Source organism: Mobula hypostoma, chromosome 18 (genome assembly GCF_963921235.1).
Source record: "Mobula hypostoma chromosome 18, sMobHyp1.1, whole genome shotgun sequence".
NCBI classification, from domain to species: Eukaryota; Metazoa; Chordata; class Chondrichthyes; order Myliobatiformes; family Myliobatidae; genus Mobula; species Mobula hypostoma.
This window is the reverse complement of record NC_086114.1, coordinates 65,199,965-65,224,393: the sequence shown is the minus strand read 5'-3', so window position 1 is coordinate 65,224,393 and position 24,429 is coordinate 65,199,965. Positions and strand designations below refer to the sequence as shown.

Here is a 24,429-nt window from a genome sequence, read left to right as displayed (position 1 = left end):
CCAGATACTGGTGCCTCTTGTAATATCCTTGATCTCCAGACTTAAATGCCTCTGATCTGCCTTTCACCCAGATTCCAGATTTCATTGTTCACGCAGGACTTCCGATTGGGGAAAACCCTGAATGATATTGTGGGGACACACTCATCTACAGCTGTTTTAAAGTCTGTAATGACCCTGATGTGGTCACTCAGGCTCTCAGATGGGTTCTTGGACACGGTCAGTCCACTGACTCAAGGCAATCCTGTAACTGTTCCTCAACCTCCCACAACCACCTCTTAGTTGTCTTGACCTCTGGGGCCTTGCTTTTTAGGCTTTGTCTGTATGCAGGTAGCAGGAGTTCAGCCAAATGATCTGACTTGCCAAAATGCGGTCTTGGAAAGGAACGATAGGTATTACTTGTCGTAGTGTAGCAATGGTCTAGTGTATTAGGACCTCTGGTACAACAGGTTACATGCTGATGATAATAGGCCTGGTTAAAGTCGACGACTATAATTCGAAATGAAATGCGTCGGAATGGGCCATTTCTTGTTCACAAACAGCACTGTGGTCAGGATCACAGATAAGAACTCCCGAGGCAAATAAAATAGTCTGCATTTAATTTTTCGTTATTCTAAGTCAGGGGAGCAAGAAGTCAACATAGCCCCAATGCTAATGCACCAACAAGAATGGACTAAAAAGCATACGCCACCACCTCTTTCCTTACCAGAATTTGAGGTTCGATCCATTCTGAAAATAGTAAAACCATCTGGTTGGATAGCTACATCTGGCGTCTCCATTGCTAACAAGTCTCAATGATTGCAATCTGCCTCATCTGCCTCTGATACAGCAACCTTGCTCCAAGATCGTCAATCTTGTTTTCAAGTGACTGTACATTCGCCAACAAGATGGTAGGCAGAAGAGGCCTCATCCCTCTACGCCTCAGCCTGGTTTGAATCCCACCTTTCCTGCCACGTTTTCGGCCTTGGCCTTAGTATTGACCCTTAAAGGAGCCACGCTTAACTGCTCCACATTTAATCACTGAATGTGAGATCTGAAGATCATTGATGTAATTTTGTAGTCCATTGTTAAGACGAAATTTACATGCTGCAGATTGCAGCAAAAATAGTTCAAAAGGAGTATATTTAAGAGGAAAACTGGTACAAATTCCTGCAGCCCGCAGAGAGTCGCCGATGTGCACCGACACGTCTTCATCAAGTTTGTTTGCTTATTATTAGTATTAATGGATAAGCATGTTCCTTTGCTTATCCACTGCTTAGTCTTAGTATGGAAAAGGCAAATAAGTCCCCATGGCAGTCATGGCCCTGGTATCATACATTCCAAACTGCTTCACAAAATTTTACTACAGTGCTTTAATTCCATACCACTATATTTACACCAAATCTGAATGAAGATTGAAAATTAACCAAAGTAACATTGCACCTTTCAGCATATAAATTTCAGAGCCAAAACCACAATTTTACACGATTTCATATTATTAGTTAATGCTATAGCATCTGCCTCAACAATACATGATCACAATACATACTTCTGGATAATCAACTCACCGATTCCGGGTTTTAGGAAGGAATCCTACCATCTCCATTGCCAGTTGTAAGCGCTCAAAGTCATGTTTCAGATCCTCCCCCTCAACTGTAAAACTGTCCTGCTAAATTTAAATCAAACGTGTTCCAGTTAACAGACATGTTATAGAAGTGTTATAATCAATTGTCCCTCCTCTTTCCTCAGCTCTTTCTGAGAGCAATCTTTCACATATATTTATCACTATCACTTCTCTGTTAAGAGCCTTGACATAGAACATGTTGTTTGACTTCAAGGCCATTGTAACCATTATTTCAGACTTCCAGAGTTACTACTTCAAAATCAGAAGTGCAAGTTCCACCAATTGATGATCCTCTCCAACTGCCCCGATGCATGTTTTCAAACTATATGTAATAATTGCACTACAGTCTTAGTGTACAGAACATGTCCACGAGGCTCCATTCCATTTTTTAAAATGAAAGTTATCTGTCTTAATACTTCTGTGAATAAATAAGACTTCCATCTACTCACAAAAGGTTAGGTTACAAGGTCACTTGGTGGATTGGATCCAAAATTGGCTTGGCCACAGAAGACAGAGGGGAATGGTTACAGGATGTTATTCTGGCTGGAGATCTGTGACCAGTGGCATTCTATAAGGATAAGTACTGGAACCTCTTATTTATGATATATACATAGATGACTTGGATGAAAAGGTGGATAGGTTGATTAACAAGTTTATTAGTGCACTTGTAGATAGTAAAGAAGGTTGTCCAACAACACAGCAAGATATGGATCAGTCACACAGATGGAGAAATGTCAAATGGAGTTTAATCTGAGCAATTGTAGCATGTTACACTTTGTGAGGTCAAATGTAAGGGGAAAATAAACAGTAAATGGCAGGACTCTTAACAGAGTTGATGAGCAGAGGGATCTCAAGGTCCAAGTTCATAACTCCCTGAAAGTGGCTACACAGGTGGCAGTTACACCCCATTAGAGGAAGGATGTGAAGTCTTTGGAGAAAGTGCAGAATAAGTTCACCAGGATACTGTCCGGATTAGAGAGCATTAGCTCTAAGTAGAGATGCAAGTTTAGCGAGTATATACAAGTACAGACGTACATAGTGTTGCAAGTAACTTTCCTACAACTGAAGTCAAGCTCACAGGCCTGTTGTTCCCTGGCCTGTCCATCAGATCATAATCAAAGGAGCAGAATTAGGCCATTCAGCCCATCGAGTCTGCTCCACCATTCCATTATAGCTGATCCTGGATCCCACTCAACCCCACTCAACCCCATATACCTGCCCCATATTCTCTGATGCCCTAACCAATCAGGAAACTATCAACTTCCGACTTAAATATACCCACAAACATGGCCTCCATCACAGTCTGTGGCAGAGAATTCCACAGATTCACCACTCTCTGGCTAAAAAAAATTCCTCCTTATCTCCATTCTAAAAGGGCTCCCCTCAATTTTAAGGCTGTGCCCTTTAGCTCTGGATACGCCCACCATAGTCCCTGATATCTTCCCTGAATAACAGAATAGACTGGAGCCATACTCCAGTCTAAAATCTAGAATTTCACTCATGGCAACCAACTGCAAAGGAATTACCTCGTCAAAGGCCTTCGCAATTTCCTTTCTGGCTTCTCATAAGGTCCACTATGGCACTTGGTCAAACCCTCAGCGCTTGCCCACCTGAATGCATTTCACCACAAAGATATCTTTACTCGCAATATCCAAGACATCACTACTTATTAGCTTCATTTCTTCGGAATCTGTGATAGTCTCCACAGTAGACATGGAGGAGAAATAGACAATAAAAATCTCAGCCATCTCGTGTAGCTCCACACACGGGCAGTCCCTATAGCCTTTAAGAGGATCTAGTCTCTCCCTGGTCAGTCTTTTATGATTAATGTAACAGAAGAATCTCTTGTCAATATCTTTAGCTCTGCCTCTCAAATCTACCTCATAATCTCTTCTTTCCCTCCTGATTTCCCTCTTAAGTCTGCTCTCAAACTTTTTAAGGGGCTCATTTAAGACCACAAGACATGGGAGCACAATTAGGCAATTCAGCCCACTGAGTCTGCTCCGCCGTTCTACAATGGCTGATCCCGGATCCCACTCAACCCCATACACCTGCCTTCTCACCATATCCTTTGATGCCCTGATCAATCAGGAAACAATCAACTTCCACCTTAAGTATACCCATGGACGGCCTCCACCACAGTCTGTGGCAGAACATTACTACTCTCTGGCTCAAAAAAAAAATTCTCCTTACCTCTGTGCTAAAAGGTCACCCCCCCCCCCCAACTTTGAGGCTGTTCCCTCTCGTTCTAGATATCCCAACCATAGGAAACATCCTCTCCACATCCACCCTATCTAGTGCTTTCAACATTCAGTAATATTCAATGATATCCCCCTGCATTCTTCAAAATCCCAATGAGTACAGGCTCAAAGTTGCCAAACGCTCCTCATATGGCAACCCATTCATTCCCAGAATCATCCTCATGAACCTCCTCTAGACTCTCTCCAATGATAACACATCTTTTCTGAGATATGGGGCCCAAAACTGTTGACGATACTCCAAGTGCAGTCTGACTAGTCTCTTATAAAGGCTGCTTGAAATAAATGTCAACATTTGCCACAGACTCAAACCGTACATTAACCTTTTGGGAGTCTTGTATGAGGACTCGTAAGTCCCTCTGCACCTCTGATGATTGAACCTTCTCTGTTAGATAATAGTCTGCACTACTATTCCTTTTACCAAAATGCATTATCATACATTTTCCAACACCATATTCCATCTGCCACTTTTTTGCCCATTCTTCCAAATTGTCTAAGTCCTACTGCAATCATGTTGCTTCCTCAGCACTACCTACCCCTCCACTTATCTTCATATCATCTGTAATCTTTGCCACAAAGCCATCAATTCCATTATCCAAATCATTGACAAATAATGTGAAAAGTAGTGGTCCCAATACCGACCTCTGAGGAGCACCACTAGTCACAGGCAGCCAACAAGAAAAGGCCCCTTTTTTCCCCACTCACCGCCTCCTGCCTGTCAGCCATTCTGCTATCCATGCCAGCATCTCTCCTGTAAAGCTATAGGATTTAAATGTGTTAAAAGCAGCCTCATGTGTGGCACCTTATCAAATGCTATCACGTAAATTACATCCTTTATCCACACTGCTTGTTACTTCCCCGAAGAAATCTAACAGATCTATCAGGCAAGATTTCCCTTTACAGACACCATGCTGACTTTGACTTATTTTATCATTAGTCTCCAAGTGCCTCAAAACCTCATCCTTAATAATCGACTCCAACACTTTCCCAACCTCTGAGGTTAGGCGAACTGGCCTTCCTCCCTTCTTAAAGAGTGGAGTGACATTTGTCATCTACCAGTCCTCTGGAACCATGCCAAAATCAATTGATTCTTTAAAGATAGTGACCAATGTATCCGTTATCTCTTCAGAAACCTCTCTCAGGACTCTGGGATGCAGTTCATCTGGTCCAGGTGACTTATCCACCTCAAGACCTTTGAGTTTGCCAAGCACTTTTTCCTTTTGTAATAGCAATGGCACTCACCCCTCCTCCCTGACACTCACAGACCTCTAGCACACTGCTAGTGTCATTCACGTTGAAGAGAGATGCAAAGTACTGTACCCATTAAGTTCATCTGCAATTTCTTTGCCTCCCATTAGTACCTCACCAGCATCATTTTCCAGTGGTCCAATATCAACTCTCACCTCCCTTTTACGCTTTGTAAAGTTGAAAGAACTTTTGGTATCTTGCTTTATATTATTGGCTAGTCTGCCCTCATATTTCATCTTTTCCTTCCTTATAGCTTTTTATTAGCCTTTTATTGGATTTTAAAAGCTTCCCAATCATCCAACATCCCACTCAATTTTGCTACCTTATATGCCCTTTCCTTGGCTTTTATGCAGTCCTTAACTCTCCTTGTCTGCCATGGTTGGCTACCCCTGCCATTTGAGAACTTCTTCCTCCGTGGGACATATCTATCCTGTGCCCTGTAAACCATTCTTCCCAGAAGCTTCAGCCATCTGTGTTCTGCCATCATTCTCTCTAGTATCCTCCTCCAATCCACCAAGGTAAGCTCCGCTCTCATGTCTCTTAATTCCCTTTAATCCATTGTGATACTGATACATCTGACTTATGCTTTTCCCTCTCAAATTGCAGTATGAATTTAATCATATCATGATCACTGTATTACACAACACCCAATCTAAGACAGCCTTTCCTTGAGTAGGCTCAAGTACAAGCTGCTCTAAAAAGCTATCTTGCAGGCATTCAACAAATTTCCTCTCTTGTGATCCGACACCAACCTGATTTTCCCAATCCCCTTGCATACTGAAGTCCCCCATTACAACTGCATCATTATCCTTATTACATGCCTCTTCCAGTTCCCTTTGCAATCTCAACCTCACATCTTGGCTACTATTTGGAGGCCTATATATGATTCCCAAATGTTTTTTTTATCCTTGCAGTTTCTCAACTCCACCCACAAAGATTCAACATTCTCTGGCCATATGTCACCTCTTTCTCAAGATGTAGTTCCATCTCCTACCAACAGAGCCACACCACCGCCTATGCCTTCCTGCCTGTCCTTTCCATACAAAGTATATTCTTTGATGTTAAGCTTCCAACTATGGCCTTCTTTCAGCCATGACTCAGTGATGCCCACAACATCATACCAACCAATCTCTAATTTTGTCACGAGTTCATCCACTTTATTCCAAATGCTATGCACATTTAAATACAATACCTTCCGTCCTGCATTGTTTGCCACTTTGAATTTTACTACTGTGGCACAATTTAACTCTTTGCTCTGTCTGTATTTGTACCCAATCATTGGCTTGTCCCTCCTTACATTCATGTTACACCCATCATCTACTTGTAAACCTGCTAACCCATCCTCAGCTTGATCATACTGGTTCCCATCCCCCTGCCATATTCGATTAAATCACTCCCAACAACTCTAGTAAATCTGCCCTCGAGAATATTGGATTCAACTGCAGCCCGTCCCTTTTGTACAGGTCTCACCTGCCCCAGAAGAGGTCCAAATTATCCAGAAATCTGAATCCCTGCCCCCTACTCCAATTCTTAAGCCATTCATTTATTTGGCACCTTATTCTATTCCTATCCTCGCTGTTGCGTGGCACAGGCAGCTATCCCGAGATTACTACCTTTGAGGTCCTGTATCTCAGCTTCCTTCGTAACCCCCTGTATTCTTTTTTTCAGGACCTTCTCCCTTATTCTGCCTATGTCATTGGTACCAATATGTACCATGACTTCTGGCTGCTCACCCTCCCTTTTCAGGATATTGTGGGCGCATCCAGAAACATTGCAAACCGTGGCACCTGGGAGGCAAAGTACCATCGATGTTTCTTTTTCGTGTCCACAGAATCACCTACCTGTCCCCCTGACTACAGAGTCCCCTATTACTGCTGCCATACTCTTCTGTTCCCTACCCTTCTGAGCCACAGAGTCAAACTCAGTGCCAGAGGTATGGCCACTATTGCTTCCCCCAGGTTGGTCGTCTCCCCCACTCACCAACAGTACTCAAAATAGAGTACTTATTGTTGAGGGGGACGGCCACAGGGGTGCTCTCCACTATCTGATGATGTTCTCTCTTCCCTTTCCTAACAGTCACCCATTTATCTGTGTCCTGCAGCCTTGGGGTGGTTACCTCCCTGTACCTCCTGTCTATCACCGCTTCACTTTCCCTAACAAGCCGAAGGTCATTGATCTGCAACTGCAGTTCGCGAACACGATCTCTACGGAGCTGCATCTCGATTTGTACCCAGCTGCCTGAATTTCCTCCTTTTACTTTACTAGAGCCTCCATATCTATTATCATCCAAGGTTCTCTCAAATTAGTATGTCTATCCTTCATCCTAACAAGAAAATGCTGCACCTAGACTCTTGACCTGACCTTGCTAAAAGACTTCAGCTTGTCAACTATTCCTTTGCCTTCAGTCAATCCCAGCAAGATCCTACCAAATGCCCTCAAAGTTGACCCTACTCCAGTTCAGGACTTTAATTTGTTCTATCTCTTTCCATAACTATTTAAAAAACTAATAGAATTGTGATCACTAACACCAAAAGGAGTCACTGACTGCCACTTCAGTTACTTGGCCCACCAGGTCCAGTATTCTTCCTTCCCAAGTAGGTTCTTCTATAAATCATGTGAGGAAACTGTCTTGGATGCACCACATAAATTCTGCCCCAAATCCTTTGCACTCTGGATAGCCCAGCTGACACTATGAAACTTGAAGTCTTCTATTAGCAGAGCTATGTGCAATTTCTGCTCAAGTTCCCACTAATTATTGGGAGATCCAGAATATAGCTCTACCAGTGTCCATTTCCTTCTAATTTCTACCCAAATGACCTCATTTGTTGATCCCTCAAGAATATCTTCTCCAAGCACTGCTGTTATGTTCTCTCTCATCAGATTTGCAATATTAAAAAACAATTCACCAAAGTTGGTAAAGTTGCTGCACATTACAGAAGTTAACAACAACTACCAAATAATCTTGCATTGTGACCATTTCATGTCTCCTGTTTCATCTTCCATGCACAGGATCTAAAACTTTGAATTATATTTTATTAACTTACTTACGGTAATATTTTGGTTTATATGTTGTGTGTGATGTGTTTTCTGGGTGCACATGGGCCAAAAGCATGTTGATTCATTAGGTTGTCTATATGTACAGTCAGATGACAATAAACTTGAACACATCTGAAATCAAGTCATTGTTGATTATACCTCAGAGAAATTCAGGCACGGGGGCAGCGAACTGTTGAGATCAGAGAACCCAGCCAACCAACCAAAGATTTTTCCTTCCAGCAATCTCACATGCAAGTAAAGAAAGGCCCTGCAGCATTTTGAAATTTTATTTCTGTTTTCCATGCAGGGATCTGCAAGGATATTTCCTTGCAGGAAATTAGAAGGAAATGATTAAGCAAGTTTCAAAAGATTCCAAAATCATTGTGCCATTCCTCTCATTGACTTCAAAATAGTCATATCCTTTGAAATGTCTAATAGGTGATGTGATAGCATAATAGATAGAGTGACTGCCTCAAAGCCCAGGTTCAATCCTATCCTTTATGGAATTAGTACATTCTCATGATTGTAATGATGCATGTGGGTGCTCCACTTTCCTTCTACATACCAACGATGCACTAGGTTTCTTCTCAAAGGAGAAACAATTTTACTTGAGTCCTAGAAAACTATCTTCAATACACCTCAACCAACAGGAAACTGAGGCAGCTCAGCATGAAGTGCTGCCTCATGGCTCCAGCCCTGGATTCAGTGGGCCAAAAGCCCTGTTTCCTTATTTAATGACTATGGTTTATTTGCATTCCTTGCGATTGACAGGACAGCACAGACCTCCCTGACTGAGCTGCTGTGCCTTGCTTAATTTTAAATTTGAAATAAATGAACTTCTGTTTTACATTATACGTTTCATCATCACAGATGCAACAAGGTTCTTCAAAGAAAATGAGACACTATCATAGTGCCTTTTCAAAGTTCAAGGTTGATTTATTTTCAAAGTATGTATATGGGTGCCATTATAGCATAGCAGTTCGTGCAATGCTATTACAGCTCAGGATATTGGAGTATAGAGTTTAAATTCTGATGTCATCTGTAAGGAGTCTGCACATCCTCCCCATGGAATGCGTGGGCTTTCCCCAGGTGCTCCAACTTCCTCCCACAGTCCAAAGACATATGGGTTAATAGGTTAACCCACTGTAAATTGTCCCATGATTTGGCAAGGGTTAAATTGGGGTTGCTGAACAGCATAGCTCAAGAGCTGGGAAGGGCCTACTTCACACTTTAACTCAATAATTAAATAAATATGTCACCTTATATTACTCTGAGATTCATTTTGCAATACAAGCAAAATGAGAATTGATAGTAGTGCCCAGGGTTCTGCTTTCAGCAGTAAATGGTGAACTAAACTGTTCTAATGAAGCAAGTTGAATATACTTAGGCCTGGAAAATGATCCTATTCTGAAAAACACCACAGAATCTTTCACCTATATCAGAAGAAACTGATAATGTCTTGGTCAGTGATAGTAAATTAGACAGCTTACAGATCATTAGTCAGTTACAGGATGTGAAAATGGATTTACAAGGAGCTGCCTACAAATGATTGTGTTATTTAACTCGAAGGAATGCCAGTACTGCAAGGTTATGCATAATGTGGGCACTAGAAGTGACTACCTTCTTTTCAGAGACCAGAATGAGTGTATATTAACAAAACCAAAGGGTCTGTCAAAACCCTTTGCAAACCTCACATGTATTGTATAGAAGGCAACTACTCAAGGTTCAGGCATGCCAGTTAGTAAACGAGAACAACTGCAATTGATGGGGATATTTTAGGATAATGGAAAGGTCAGAATAATTAAAGAAGTGGTTCTACTAAAAAGATACACTTAACTTTAGTTACTATCAAGTTTGGGAAATACCTGCTACTTTCAACAACGGGGGGGGAGGGGGGGAGGTTTCACATGCACACTACTTTTATCATTTTGTTTTATTTGTGGCTGTTGATTCTTGACAGTCATAAGTGAGTTGCCCTCATGTTAAATGAGGATCTTGATTCCTGAAGGCTAACCATATTCCTTTAACGTGGTAATTCTTAAGGCAAGACTGGTTAATTCTAAGCAAATCACACAGAATAAATCTACAAAAATGCAAATTCATTGTTGACATACAGCACATAACACCATGTTCAAGAAGTTAGTTCTTTTGATGACGGCCTATTCAAAGACCCTGTCCCTACTGCCTTTCTCTTCTTTTCCCTACACTTCTGAGCCACAGGGCCGGACTCTGTGCCAGAGGCACGGTCACTGTTGCTTCCCCCAGGTAGGCTGTTCCCCCCCCGCCCCCCAACAGTACTCAAACAGGATTACTTATTGTTCAGGGGGACAGCCACAGGGGACTCTCTTGTACCTGACTATTCCCCTTCCCTCTCCTGACTGTGACCCACTTCTCTGTCTCCCATGGCCCCGGTGTGACCACCTGCCTATAACTCCTTTCTATCACCTCCTCGCTCTCCCTGACCAGATGAAGGTCGTCGAGCTGCAACTCCAGTTCCCTAACGCGGTCCCTTAGGAGCTGCAGCTCGACACACTGGGTGCAGATATGACCATCTGGGAGGTTGGAAGACTCCAGGACTTCCCAAATCTGACACTGAGCACAGAACACCGGCCTCACACACATTCTTCCTTTCCGCAATTAACACAGGTAAACCTACCTCGCCTCATCCTGTTACCGCCTAAGCCTACTGAGCCAAAGCCCCATCACTGTACTACCCTCTCACTCCACTGCCCACTGGATATGGCAGTCTTCTTTGTAAACTTTTCCCACTCTACTGGCTGACGTCACGTGTCTGCGCAATCTTGCCTCTCTTTACCCTGAGTAGTAAAATGCCTTCGCTCCAAAAATCCTTAGCCGTTCCTCTCACAGCCTTCTTGCTTCGAATCGGCCAATGACTTGACATCCGCAGCCGTCTGTGACGATGCATTCCAGAGATTCACCAGCCTCTGGCGAAAGAAGTTCCTCATCTGTTCTAAAGGGACATCCCTCTATTCTGAGACGAGTTCTAGCCCCCCCCCCCACTATTGAAAACATCCTCTCTACAAACACTCTACCGAGGCTTTCAATATTCGATACGTTTCAATGAGATCCCTCTCATTCTTGTAAACTGAAGTATGTAAAAAGATGCCAACAATCCTATTCATTCACTGAATCTCATCTTTACCACATCCACATGGTGTGATTTACTTGTTCACATTGCGGAAAAACTTGATGCAGTATCACAAGCAACAATGTTGATGCAACTTTAAGAAACGAGAGGGCATTAAGCATAAAATATTTTACACAATAAGGAAAACAGACTTTTCTGTTCTACATTATCATATTAAACTGAATAACTTTTTGCAGGTGATTCTTCACTCATCATTTTAACAAATGGTAAGATTAGGTGTATCCTGAAGGAAGTTCCAAATGGAAGTATCAACAACTTCTTTCCTCCCACAGATGCTGCACGACCTGCTGAGTTCCTCCAGCAGATTGTTTGTTGCCAAAAGATTACACCTTCTGATCAAAAGGTAATTGAATTGAAACATGGACTGTTTTAGTCTTCTCAGGTGTTGCCTAAATGCTGAAGATTCTGTTTTTATTTCAGACTGCCAGCAATTAGTTTTTATTGTCCGATTTGAAAAGACTGTATTGGAGACTGAAAAGCAAATTTATTATTTCAACTGACAGCAGGATATATCTAAACCTACTTCAATCTTATTCTTTTTATTACAAAGTCTAGAATGACTACTGAAGTTTTTTTTAAAAGAACACAAATCCTAAATGTGTTTGGAAAATTAGCTTCTTTTGACAATTATCCTTGAGGAGGCGAAATTGTGGATTGTTATCTCACCACTGGCGATACAAAACTTGAACACTTACCAGTTCTGAATCACAATAATAATCGTCCCATGTCTGTCTGACTGGTTTCTTCGTCATCTGAGAAAGAAAAAAATATAAGTAAGCATACTTAAAAAATATAAGTTAGTTCAGTAATTATCAATAGAACATCTAAATCCTTGCCTGATTTAAACCGTAGCTAGGTCATGGTTTCAAAATGGTGACTCTCAGCCCTATCTCCATTTCCCACCTGAATGAGTAAGAACTCTTTAGAATAAACAAGCAAGGAAATTATGCCTCCACAATTATGTTAGTGAAGCTTAGCTGAGTCAGGACAAGTATAGAATCTGAATTTTCTGATATTCAAGATCCAAATAACGAGCTGCAAGAGGCAAATAAATTTAAGTAACACTCTTCCCATTTCCACCTAGAAAATACAGCCAGAATAAATTAAAATGGGAACCAAAATGAAAAACAGTGGATCCACAGACGCCACATATACTCTGATTAACTTGTTTTAAAACTGACATTTTTCCCTAATTCTTAAATATACATCAAGTTGTATTTTTATTAAACAAATAGTCCCATTTCTGGCAAGAAATGTAACACAATTTGTTATAGTTTTGAAATATGTTTACACCAGACAAATTTTTTCCTTCCTACAATAAACAAACTTCCTTTGAATCTCTCTTAAACTTAAGACTTTACATCCTACATTCATAAATCCTCTAAATCTATCCCTGCACAAATTTTATAAACATTACTCAGCTCAAGTACCACTCCTTTCTGACCCAAATACCTGTTTAAATTTCTTTTAAACATTGTAAATATATCTACCTTTACTATTTCCTCTCACAGCTCTTTGCACAGCAACTAAAATTAAGTGTATCGTATTAGTTTAGTTCTTCTAATGTTTCCATTATCTGGGCACCAGAGTAGAGTGGCATTTAGTGTGAGGTTATTACAGCTTGTGGTGTTCTGGAGTTCAATTCCGCTACTGTTCTGTAAGGATTCTCCATACATTCTCCCCGTGGAATGCATGGGTTTTCACAGGGTGCTCCAGTTTCTTCCCACAGTTCAAAGATATACAGGGTAGACTAACTGGTTATTGTAAATTGTCCCTTGATTAGGTTAGGGTTATTTGGATTTGCCAGGGGTTTCTGGGGCGACGTGGCTCGAAGGGCTGGATGGACCTACTCCACACTGTATCGCTAAATAAAATAAATAAACACATCTTTTAAATCTCCTTAAAATGCTTCCCCTTTTAATTCAAACTTATGTGCTCTCTGGTTTTAGACTGCCCAATGCTTCCTGACACAGGCATATTCCAGGATATCAGCATATCCACCCCAAGTTTCCACGCTGCATATCCTTCCCTCTGGTGAATAGTAACCAGAAGCATTTATTTCGGATTCCACTCACATTCCCTGGCTCCATACACAGATTTCTCTGTTAGTCCCTGAAGGGACCCAACTCTTTCCCCAGCTACCCTTGTATTTCTAATTTACTTATAAATATGTTCATCAATATCCTTCTCATATCTTGATTAACTTCCTTTATTAACCACGGCTCCCTAATCTTACCATCTTTGCTTCTAACACAAACATGCTAACTCTTCATTCTTGCTAGTTCGCCTCTAACCACCACTCACTTATCAGACACGAGGACATCTGCAGATGCTGGAAATTCAAGCAACACACACAAAGAATGCTGGTGAATGCAGCAGGCCAGGCAGCATCTATAGGAAGAGGTACAGTCGATGTTTCAGGCCTGACGAAGGGTCCTGGCCTGAAACGTCCACTGTACCTCTTCCTATAGATGCTGCCTGGCCTGCTGCGTTCACCAGCAATTTTTGTGTGTGTTACTCACTTATCAGATACATTTCTTTCAAACAGTTGCTCTCAGTCTATGCAAGGCCCTGTCTAATGTACTAAATCAGCCTTCTCCCAATTTAAGACCCTAATTCTGGGATCAATCTTACTATTCATCACTGACTTGAATTTTGGCAAATTATGGTCACTTTTCCCACAGGGATCCTCCAATGACACTTCCACCATTTGTCCATCCTCATTCCTTAGTACAACATAGAGCACAGCCGCTTGGATCTGCTTTAGAAAATCTCTTGCATGCATTTTCTGAATTCCAATCATTATTGGGAAAGTAAAATCCCCTGACACTACTCTACTGCTTTTACACCTTACAGCAATATGCCTATAGATCTGTTCTTCTACAGTACTTCTCACTTGCTGTTGTGAAGCCTATAGTATAGTAAAGCACTGCCTCTTTGGCCGATGCACCAGGTTATCCTGTCCAACTACTGTCATCACACTTCTGTAACCTTCTCTTTCATGACTGACACTTCTATAACTCAGAATACTGAACTGTTTTTCCCCTCAGCCACACTTCCAGGAATCAATCATTTAACAATGAAGTCGTGCATGCCTGGTTATACTTACTTAATGCAGAATATTCTGTCTTTATGGGAACTGCTGCAACTAAGTAATGCAAAAAAAATCTAACTGTTGGAGCTGACCTGGTTCAAATAATGGTATTCCTCAGGCTTCAACAGATGGAAACTCTTTTTCTCTTCATCACTGGCTCCTGCCAGTAGATAGTAGAATACATGATAGTTCCTACAATGACAGTTGAAGAAAATGTTATATAACTGTACAGCACTAAAGCTACAAAGTTGACACAACTGAAATCAATGATACTCAAATTGCTAGATGCAAAGCGGACAATCTACACAAAATTAAGTTAAGACTCAAAATGGCGACCTTGAATATGATTTTACTTCATTTCAATATTTTCAATATTGATTTTTGTCTCAATATTGATCCCCATACATTAAATTCATAAGGAAGTATTTCCATCTAATTGAATGAATTTTGCTGTAGGGTTTGCACAGATCTTTAATTCTGGAAAAATGTACAAATTAATATCATGTTTTTTGTGGGGGGTGGGAAATCTCTATTGGCCATAATTTTAAACAAAAGATCTCTGCACAAGCAGAACTCTCAGTCATCATGATTCCACAATTATAGGCACCCTAACCATTAATTACATACAAATAGGCAATTGCACAACATGAACAGAAAGTTATTTCAGCAGCTGCATCAGATCATGAAAAGACTTTTCAACTTAGTGACATAATTCTTATTCATCACCCCCCAAACAGCTGGATGTAAGCAACCACTCAGATCAATAAATATTCTTTCTTATTTCACATATTAGAATTTGCACAAATTACCACCAAAAACTCACTGAATTTCTTTTCTATCTGGTCCAATCTCTGGAGTAGCCCTTTCATATATCAAATTTATCATGGGTTAACACACAGAAAGAGTATGTTAACTTTTTCAAGGACCCTTCACCAATGTTTGACTGGCAAATAAAAATATCTTTCAACTTTGGTACTTCTAATCAAAGCCAAATACATTCACATTACCCACAGCCTCAATAGTAACACATCACTTTCAGTCCGCATCATTCATGACATGGTTACAAATTTTAACCCTTTTGTAACATTCCATGACCTGCAAGTGTTTCATAATTTAAACACTTCTGGATGAGATTTATTACAGGTTGGATACCACATAGAATTCCTTTTATTCTGCTCAGTAAAATCTGGTGAAAACTCTGAAAAAAACCCTACGACCCTGCATCAGTGTTCTTCCACTGAGCATGTTTTGATACTTGAGTATGTATTGTAATCTGAGTCAATTTTGTTCAACAAGTGAGCTGAAACCCAGTACTCAGTGTACAAACAGCCCTATATTTACTGCTGAAATGTAACATATCTTCATAAACCAAAGTTAATGCCAAGAGAAAATCAATGAAAAGAGAAGAGTGGAAAATGAAGCTTTACAAAAACTCATTAATCTCACAAGTGTAATAAAGGCACAGAATAACACACCAGTCTGAAGCATTCTGCTTTGGTTCCTCGATAAGGGAATATGTTCACCCATCAGTAATCAGGGTTATCATTTAGGGGCAATGCACATATAGGTTCTATTTTAAATTACTCATTTCAGATGAATATTCAAACAGAGTGCAATCTTGGCACAGCCATTTAGAGTCAGACATAAGGTTGTATATTTGTACTGAAAAGTCATAACACATTTTCCTTGCTACTTTTGAAGATACTGGCGTTATACTGCCTCCTGAGAAATTTTGCATGCGCCTTACCGTTCATTATGCTCCTGGTAGACCAGCCTCGACTTCTCCAATAAGTACTTTTCAACATAAGCTCTGAAAAAAGCAAATTGATACTCTTGGTTTGACCAGTTATTATTAACAATTATGCTTAAAGTTGAACTAGAACTTGATTTAAATAAACAGCCATTTAAATTATAAAAACAATATTCCAACCATACATTTGCTATGAAGGGAGTGCAACAAAGATTCATTAGATTGGTTCCTGGTGTGGCAGATACAAGGAAAGATTGATTTGGCTAGGCTTTAAGTGCTCAGAGTTTTAAGATGAGAGGTGAACACAGGAAATTCCTAGAGGACTCAACAGGGTGGTAGTATGATGTTCTAAGAGGTTCTCTTGATGTTCTCCAACATGTTAGATACAAACAGGACACTTCCCCTGACTCAATAATCTACCAATAAAGTTTACAATCAAACAGGCTGGCGACTTAGGGTTAAAAAGAGAAGAAATTTGCTCATTTAAAGAATGGTAATTTGATTGAATTCTCTCTCCAGAAGGGTTGTGGACTCTCAGTCATCACATTTATTGAACACAAAAGATGGAACTGTTGAAGCAGAAGATTAGCCATGACAGTACTGAATGGCAGAGTGGGCTCAAATAGCTGAGTGATCTACTTCTACAATTTTATTTTCTGGTTCCAATTTGCATAAACCACTTAAGCCAGGGTGCACAAGTCAGAGAATTGTGAGGAAGTGCCTATAACCATAGACTGATGGCTTAATTTAGAAGCTGATGTTTCATGAAAAAGGGTGAGGGGGCAACACATTCTATTGATAGTTAAATAGTGAAATTAATCTATCTGTGCTGTCTGTTGTCATCAGCTCTTAAACAACATCTTGTATAGTTCTGCGATACATATTGAGGTGAGACAGTAGTGAAAGAGGGAAATAGAAGAGGATTAATGAAGTACAAGAATAACATGGAAGTTTTCTTCCTGTGTAGTACAGTATAAATTAATGTTAACATTAGTTTATATAAAGTGATGCACTATTTAAAAAAAAAGAAACACACCAAAGCTATATAATTGTGAATGGTGAAGATCAAATAGATCTAATGCCAGGTGAAATCAGCACCAGTTAGAAAGAGAATCACCATTCAGCAAATCAATTACAATTATTAGCAAAGCACTGGATTGAATTCTTGCAGTAAAGAACCTGGTCAATCTACATTTACATATCCATCCACAATTGTCATCTCCAAATCATGACAAAGGATACAAGGGGAACATGCAAGAAAGATAACTAAGCATGTTCTCAAACAGGGATAAAAAAACAAGGAGATTGGATCATTTTGCTTCAGAAAATGGATCAGCAAATTTGCAAATGACACCAAGATTGGGGGTATAGTGGAGAGTGAGGAAGATTATCAAAGCTTGCAGTGGGATCCGGACCAGCTGGAAAAATGGGATAAAAAACGGCAGAAGGAAATTAATGCAGACAAGTGTGAGTTGTTGCACTTAGGAAGAACCAACCAGGGTAAGTCTTACACAGTGAACAGTAGGTCACTAAGGAATGCGGTGAAACAAAGGAATCTGGGAATACAAGTCCGTAATTCATTGAAAGTGGCATCACAAGTAGACAGGATCATAAAGGTTTTGGCATGTTGGCCTTCATAAATCAAAGTATTCGAATACAGGAGTTGGGATGTTAAGTTGAAGTTGTACAGGACATTGGTGACACCCAGTTTGGAGTACTGCATGCCATTCTGGTCACCTACCTACAGGAAAGACATACACAAGATTGAAAGAGTACAGAAACAATTTATAAGGATGTTGCCAGGACTTGAGGACCTGAGTTATAACAAAAGATTAAATAGGTTAAAATTTTATTTCCTAGAACATAGAAGATTGAGGGAAGATTTAATAAAGGTATACAACATTATGAGAGGTATAGATAGGGTGAATGCAAGCAACCTTTTTCCATTGTGGTTAGGTGAGACTACAACTAGAAGTCATAGGATAAGGGTGAAAGATCAAGTGTTTAAGGGAAATATGAGAGGAATCTTCTTCACTCAGAGGGTTGAGAGAGTGTGGAACAAGCTATTAGAGCAAGTGATGCATGCAAGCTCAATTTCAATGTTTAAAAGAAGTTTGGATAGGTTCATGGATAGAAGGGGTATGGAGGATTATGGTCTGGGTGCAGGTCAATGGGACAAGGCAATTTAAATGTTCGGCTGGGACGAAGCAGTTTAAATGGTTTAGCATGGATCAGATGGGCCAAAGGGCCTGTTTCTGTCCTCTAGTTTTCTGTGATTCTAAAAGAAAATTGAGGTGACCAAAATCAAAATTTTAAAATTAAGACATCATAGATGTAGAGAGGTTGTTTCCATGAAGGGGAATCCAAAACTACATGAAAGTTGCCCTATAAGTCACATTCGCTGCTTTCAAAAATGCCTTTACTCATATATGGTAAGAATATGGAACTTCCTGACACAGGAAGTGGGTGAGGCAAATATGCTAATGACAGAGCAACTTCTGAAAACACAGTCAATTCAACAGCATCTGTGGGAAGAGAAATAACTGGGAAGAGAAAATTCAGGTTTATTTTAGCTGCAGTGTGGGTGAAGGGCTGATGGATTAAACAAAGAGAATTTCTCTGACTGGGTGGGGTGAACCTACAGAGATCATTGTTGACTGCAGATCAAGCCATCATCTGTTGTACACCAGTGGCTATCATTTGCTCAAGTTGTACTTTTCCTCCATCTATATGGCCTAAACCTCACAAAAAATTCAAAATGTTTGGAAAAGGCAAGCCTTATAGTACCCATTTCTCATATAAATCTCAGAGTGGAAACCTCATTTCTGAGTTGGAGTTTTCCCACTTCCAAGAAAGAGCACTGAAGTCTTTCTCCCTTCCAGTGCACTCCTGATCATATCTGTACTGTCAGAAATGCAGCACCATAAATGCTGTCTGTGTGAAGTTTGCATGATCCTTCTGTAATTATGTCAGTTTACTCCAAGTGCTCCAGTTTCCTCCCACATCCCAAGGAAGATGGGTTGGTAAGGTAATGATCTGTTGTAGATTGCCCTCCTCCTCCCCCCGCCCCCCACCGTGATAGAATCTGCGAGGAGATGATGACAATATGGGGAGAATTAACAAAACAGGATTACTGAAGAATTAAGTTTAAATGGGAAGTTAATTGACGAAGACTCCCACCGATTCCAGCTGAATGTCTCTGTGAAACACAGCATATTTTCCACTCTTCTGTGGCTCCAGTTTCCCTTCAAGCTTAGAAATCCAGCTCAATCAGCTGGAGGTGCCTTCTGTACACAGCCCTCAAAAACACATGGTGCCCTTAAGTTTACACGTGGCACTGCATGTGCCATCCATGATTCAAAAACTTTCTTGCTTAGTAACTTGGTATCTTGGTTCTCTTTCTTTCTTTTTTTTTAACGTACTTTGCCTCCATAGCCTATGCTAGAGAGTTCTGTTAGAGAACAATATTTCCTTCCACTGTGGACCAAGCACTCTGATCTAAGACCATAAGATATCGGAGCAGAATTAGGCCATTCAACCATCAAGTCTGCTCCACCATTCCATCATGGCTGATGTATTCTCAAACTCATTCTCCTACCTTCTCCCCGACACCTTTGATGCCCTGACTAATCAAGAACCTATGAACCTTTGCTTTAAATATATCCAATGAATTGAGCTCCACAGCTGTCTGTACACATATTCACCATCCTCTGGCTAAAATAAATTCCTCATCTTTCTTCTAAATGGACATCCCTCTAGTCCTAGACTCTCCCACTATAGGAGATATTATCTCCACATCTACTCTATCTAGACCATTCAATATTTTAAAAAAGGCTTAGCACATTGTGCTTTCACACTCAACTTTAAAGAATCACGATCTTCTCTCATTCAGCAGTGCATGGAAGACATACCCACACAATACCATTGTTCACACATGTACCAGCAACTTTCATGGTCAGTCTTATCCTTAACACACATCAACACCAGCTTGCAATTGCAAGGAGCAACTGCGGTAGATTTTATTTCCCTCCCAGTGCAGGGTATGGTTGCAATGCTCCACTGTTATCAAAGCTAAAATTACTAAGTCAACACAGCAGGGATGGAAACTAAACTACTTGTTTGCCTCTACATATTTAGTCATTGAATTTATGGAGAAGCAGGAATATGACCACAGAAACAGACCATTAATCCAGCAACCTGTTCTATTATTCAATGAGACAATGCCTGATCTGTACTACTTTCAAAAATAGTGCTGAAGGATACATCCATCAATTACAGATGAAAAGTTAATGATAAATTAAGTGAGTGTGTGGAATGGGCTGCCGGAGACAAGTGGTGGAGGCGGATACGATAGGGTCTTTTAAGAGACTCCTGGACAGGTATATGGAGCTCAGAAAAATAGAGGAATATGGGTAACCGTAGGTAATTTCTCAGGTAAGGACATGTTCGGCACAGCTTTCTGGGCCGAAGGGCCTGTATTGTGCTGTAGGTTTTCTATGCTTCCTATAAATTCTGCTCGAGTTGGTTGATGTATTGATATAACTCCTAAGTTTAATTCTGCAAAGCTTGCGTCTACTTTTAGAATCACAGAGTCACAAAGACCAACTCGTCAAGGCTGACGAAGATTCCAACCTGAGCTTGTCCTATTTGTCTGCATTTGGCCTGAATTCTTCTATGGCTTTTCAAGTACCTGTCCAAATGTATTTTAAACATAGTAACTACACCCATCCCCACTAGCTCCTTCCATATATCTATTCCCTGCGTGTGAAAAGCTTTCCCTGCAGATCCCCTGTGAATATTTCCCCTCTCACATTAAACCTACACTCTGTAGTTTTAGACTCCCCAATGTGGGGAAAAATATCACCATTCAGCTGAGCTCTGTCCCTCTTGATAGGGGGTGGGGAGGTGCACCATTAATCAAGGATAAAATCACAGCAGCTCCCAGAGGGACATAATGGAGGGTTTGTCCACCAGGTCTATATAGGAAGAACTCAACAATAGAAAGGTGAGATCACTGATAGGATCATTCTACAATTGGTTGTTTGTCCGTTCTGTTGCGTGCAGTCTTTCAAAGATTTTGTTGTGTTTCTTGGATTTACTGTGCATGTTTCCAAGAAAACAAATCTCAGGGTTGAATATGGTGACATGTATGCACTGTGATAATAAATTTACTTTGATCCTTCATGCGCTCAGTAGCCACTGGGACAGTAAGGAACAGACAGATAGACAGAAATTGGGAAGTGCAAAGACAACAGGGGTTGTTGTTGTGGGTGACTTTACCTTCTCCGTTGTAGACTGGGAAGTCCTTAGTGCAAAAGGTGCAGGCAGGACAGAAATAGTTTCTTAAGTTGATGTGTAGATAGTTCAGCTGAAGGGGCCATACTGGACTTGGTGCTGGGAAATGCCTGACCAGATGACTACATTTAGTGGGAGAACATTTAGGAAAAGTGATCACAACTCCTTGAATTTTAAGATGGCTATGAATGAGGATAAGTTAGGGTGGGGGATATTATATTGAAGCAGAGCAAATAACAAGAGTATTTGGCACGAATTAGGGAGAGTTAATTAGCATGGCTGTTTCTTAGGCAAGTCCACTTCTGACAAGTGGAAGGTACATAGAGTACAGGTTAGGTATGTTCCAGAAAGGAGGAAGAAAAGCATGGCAAATTAAGGGAACCTTGGCTATCAAGAAAGGTGGTGAATTTTGTCAAGAAGAGAAGGGAAGTAGAACAGGGGTTCCCAACCTGGGGTCTACAGAACCCTTACTTAATGATATTAAAAAAGGCTGGGAACCCCTGAAGTAGGTTTAGGAAGCTCAAATCAAACACATCCGTTGAGGATTATAAAGAAGCTAGAAAAGAACTCAAGGTGTCAATTCTGAGTGCTAGCAGGAACAATGAAACTACTCGGTTCTTGAACCAACCAACAAAACCCTGAACACAAGAGTTCAGCAACATTATGACCTCTCTGCACAAAAAAGGATAATTTTTTCGTTCTATTATATTCTTTCTTGTTAAAATCATAGTGTATAATTTATGTTTATCATGAGGATACTGCTTATATGATGCTCATGTGCTTGTCATGCTGTAATAAGTTTTTCAATAAATCTGTGCATATAGCGTTATCTCTACTTCCTGAGGAGACTGAGACCCTTTGGAGTATGCAGGCCTCTCATTCACATGTTCTTTCAGTCTGTTGTCGCCAGTACAATCTTCTATACGGTGGTGTGCTGGGGCAATGGTATCTGGACAGGTGATGCCAACAGGCGAAATAAACTGATTAGAAAGGCTGGCTCTGTTATAGGAGTCAAACTGGACACTCTGGAGGCTGTGGTAGAACAAACGATCCTACAGAAAATCCTGGCAATTCTGGACATGTGTTTCTCACCCTCTGCATACCACCTTGGCTGAACAGAGGAGCATTTTTAGTAATCTATTACGATGACTGCGCTGCTCCAAAGAGTGCAATATGAGGTCATTCTTACCCTTGGCCATTGGGCTGTAACTAATAAGTCTACCTATAGCTGGAGAAGTGATGACCCCCTCCTGTTAGACTGTTTGTGGTAACTTGTTTTTTATTCTTTCTACTTCTCTTCTAATATTTGTATCTGTGCAATTGTAATACTACTGTGACACTGTAATTTCCTTTGGGATCAATAAAGTATCTATCTATATGTGTACTTATACATATGATAATAAACTTGTCTTTACTCACCCTCGCACAGTGCCTGTTTCCTGGTAGTTGACTTGAATGAATTTACCGAATCGACTGGAATTATTATTGTGAGCTGTTTTTGCATTCCCAAAAGCCTGTTAATAAAACAAAATTCAAATGTCTGAAAATTGAAACAACAGCTCCCTACTCTGCATCCATATCATCCTCATGATTTTGTTAGACATGCAGGTATTTTAAAACAAGAAACTGGTTTAAAATAGTCCACATTTTTAAAGAAAACACGTAATAACCTACTGCAAGGCATGCACACTTTCCTATTATGTAACTTTTATGTTCAAAATTATATACAGTTGAAGTCAGAAGTTTACATACACCTTAGCCAAATACATTTAAACTCAGTTTTTCACAATTCCTGACATTTAATCCTAGAAAACATTCCCTGTCTTAGGTCAGTTAGGATCACTACTTTATTTTAAGAATGTGAAATGTCAGAATAATAGTAGAGAGAATGATTTATTTCAGCTTTTATTTCTTTTATCACTTTCCCAGTGGGTCAGAAGTTTACATACATTTTGTTAGTATTTGCTAGCATTGCCTTTAAATTGTTTAACTTGGGTCAAATGTTTTGGGTTGCCTTTCACAAGCTTCTCACAATAAGTTGCTGGAGTTTTGTTCCATTCCCCCAGACAGAACTGGTGTAACTGAGTCAGGTTTGTAGGCCTCCTTGCTCGCACACGCTTTTTCAGTTCTGCCCACAAATTTTCTATCGGACTGAGGTCAGAAAATGATGTTGTGTCTGGTTCATCCTTGGGAGCAATTTCCAAACACCTGAAGGTACCACGTTCATCTGTACAAACAATAGTACGCAAGTATAAACACCATGGGACCACACAGCTGTCATACCGCTCAGGAAGGAGATGCATTCTGTCTCCTAGAGATGAATGTACTTTGGCGTGAAAAGTGCAAATCAATCCCAGAACAACAGCAAAGGACCTTGTGAAGATGCTGGAGGAAACAGGTAGACAAGTATCTATATCCACAGTAAAACGAGTCCTATATCGACATAACCTGAAAGGCTGCTCAGCAAGGAAGAAGCCACTGCTGAAGAAAATTTCCCGCATCTGACTTAGATGGATGACTATTAAAGACTTCCAACATTTTCTCCTCACCAACTCCATGAAGTCTCCACAGGAACCTTGGATGTATCAATCAAGATACCACGTAGGTCCCAACTAGGACTCAGCTTTCCAACCTTTCCTTCTAATGCATGTTCATCTCAAGTACAAGCCTTCCTTTCATGAAATGGATACCATATACAGTACTCCAGATGTGGCACATCAGTATTTTACACTACCTCCACAAAATCTGCAGAGACTGGAAATCCAAAGCAACAGACACTAAATAGTGGATCTCAGCTAGAAACAGTGACTGTTTACTGTTTTCCATAGATGCTGCCTGGCCTGCTGAGTTCCTCCAGCATTTACATAACCTTCCCATTCTGCTATTTAATTTTTTGAAAAGTAACTAACATTGTTAGCTTTCCCATTGACTTGCTGCATCTGGATATGAATCTTTGATAAATCCCAAAACAAGATATCC

At 40.5% G+C, this 24,429-nt stretch overlaps 1 protein-coding gene across 6 annotated transcripts in view; it reads right to left on the bottom strand.

The window, feature by feature from the left end:
- Positions 1-24,429, bottom strand: part of myo9aa (myosin IXAa) — a 366,573-nt gene that overhangs the window by 199,469 nt on the left and 142,675 nt on the right. For 4 of the 6 annotated variants that reach the window (XM_063071043.1, XM_063071045.1, XM_063071047.1 and 1 more), the window contains exons 3-7: positions 22,870-22,964; positions 16,153-16,215; positions 14,498-14,597; positions 12,007-12,063; positions 1,545-1,645 (exon numbers count right to left, since the gene is read on the bottom strand). In XM_063071043.1, coding sequence (XP_062927113.1) covers positions 1,545-1,645; positions 12,007-12,063; positions 14,498-14,597; positions 16,153-16,215; positions 22,870-22,964 — 416 coding nt within the window. The remainder of the gene's footprint in view (positions 1-1,544; positions 1,646-12,006; positions 12,064-14,497; positions 14,598-16,152; positions 16,216-22,869; positions 22,965-24,429) is intronic. The other 2 variants (XM_063071044.1, XM_063071048.1) reach the window with 1 other exon arrangement.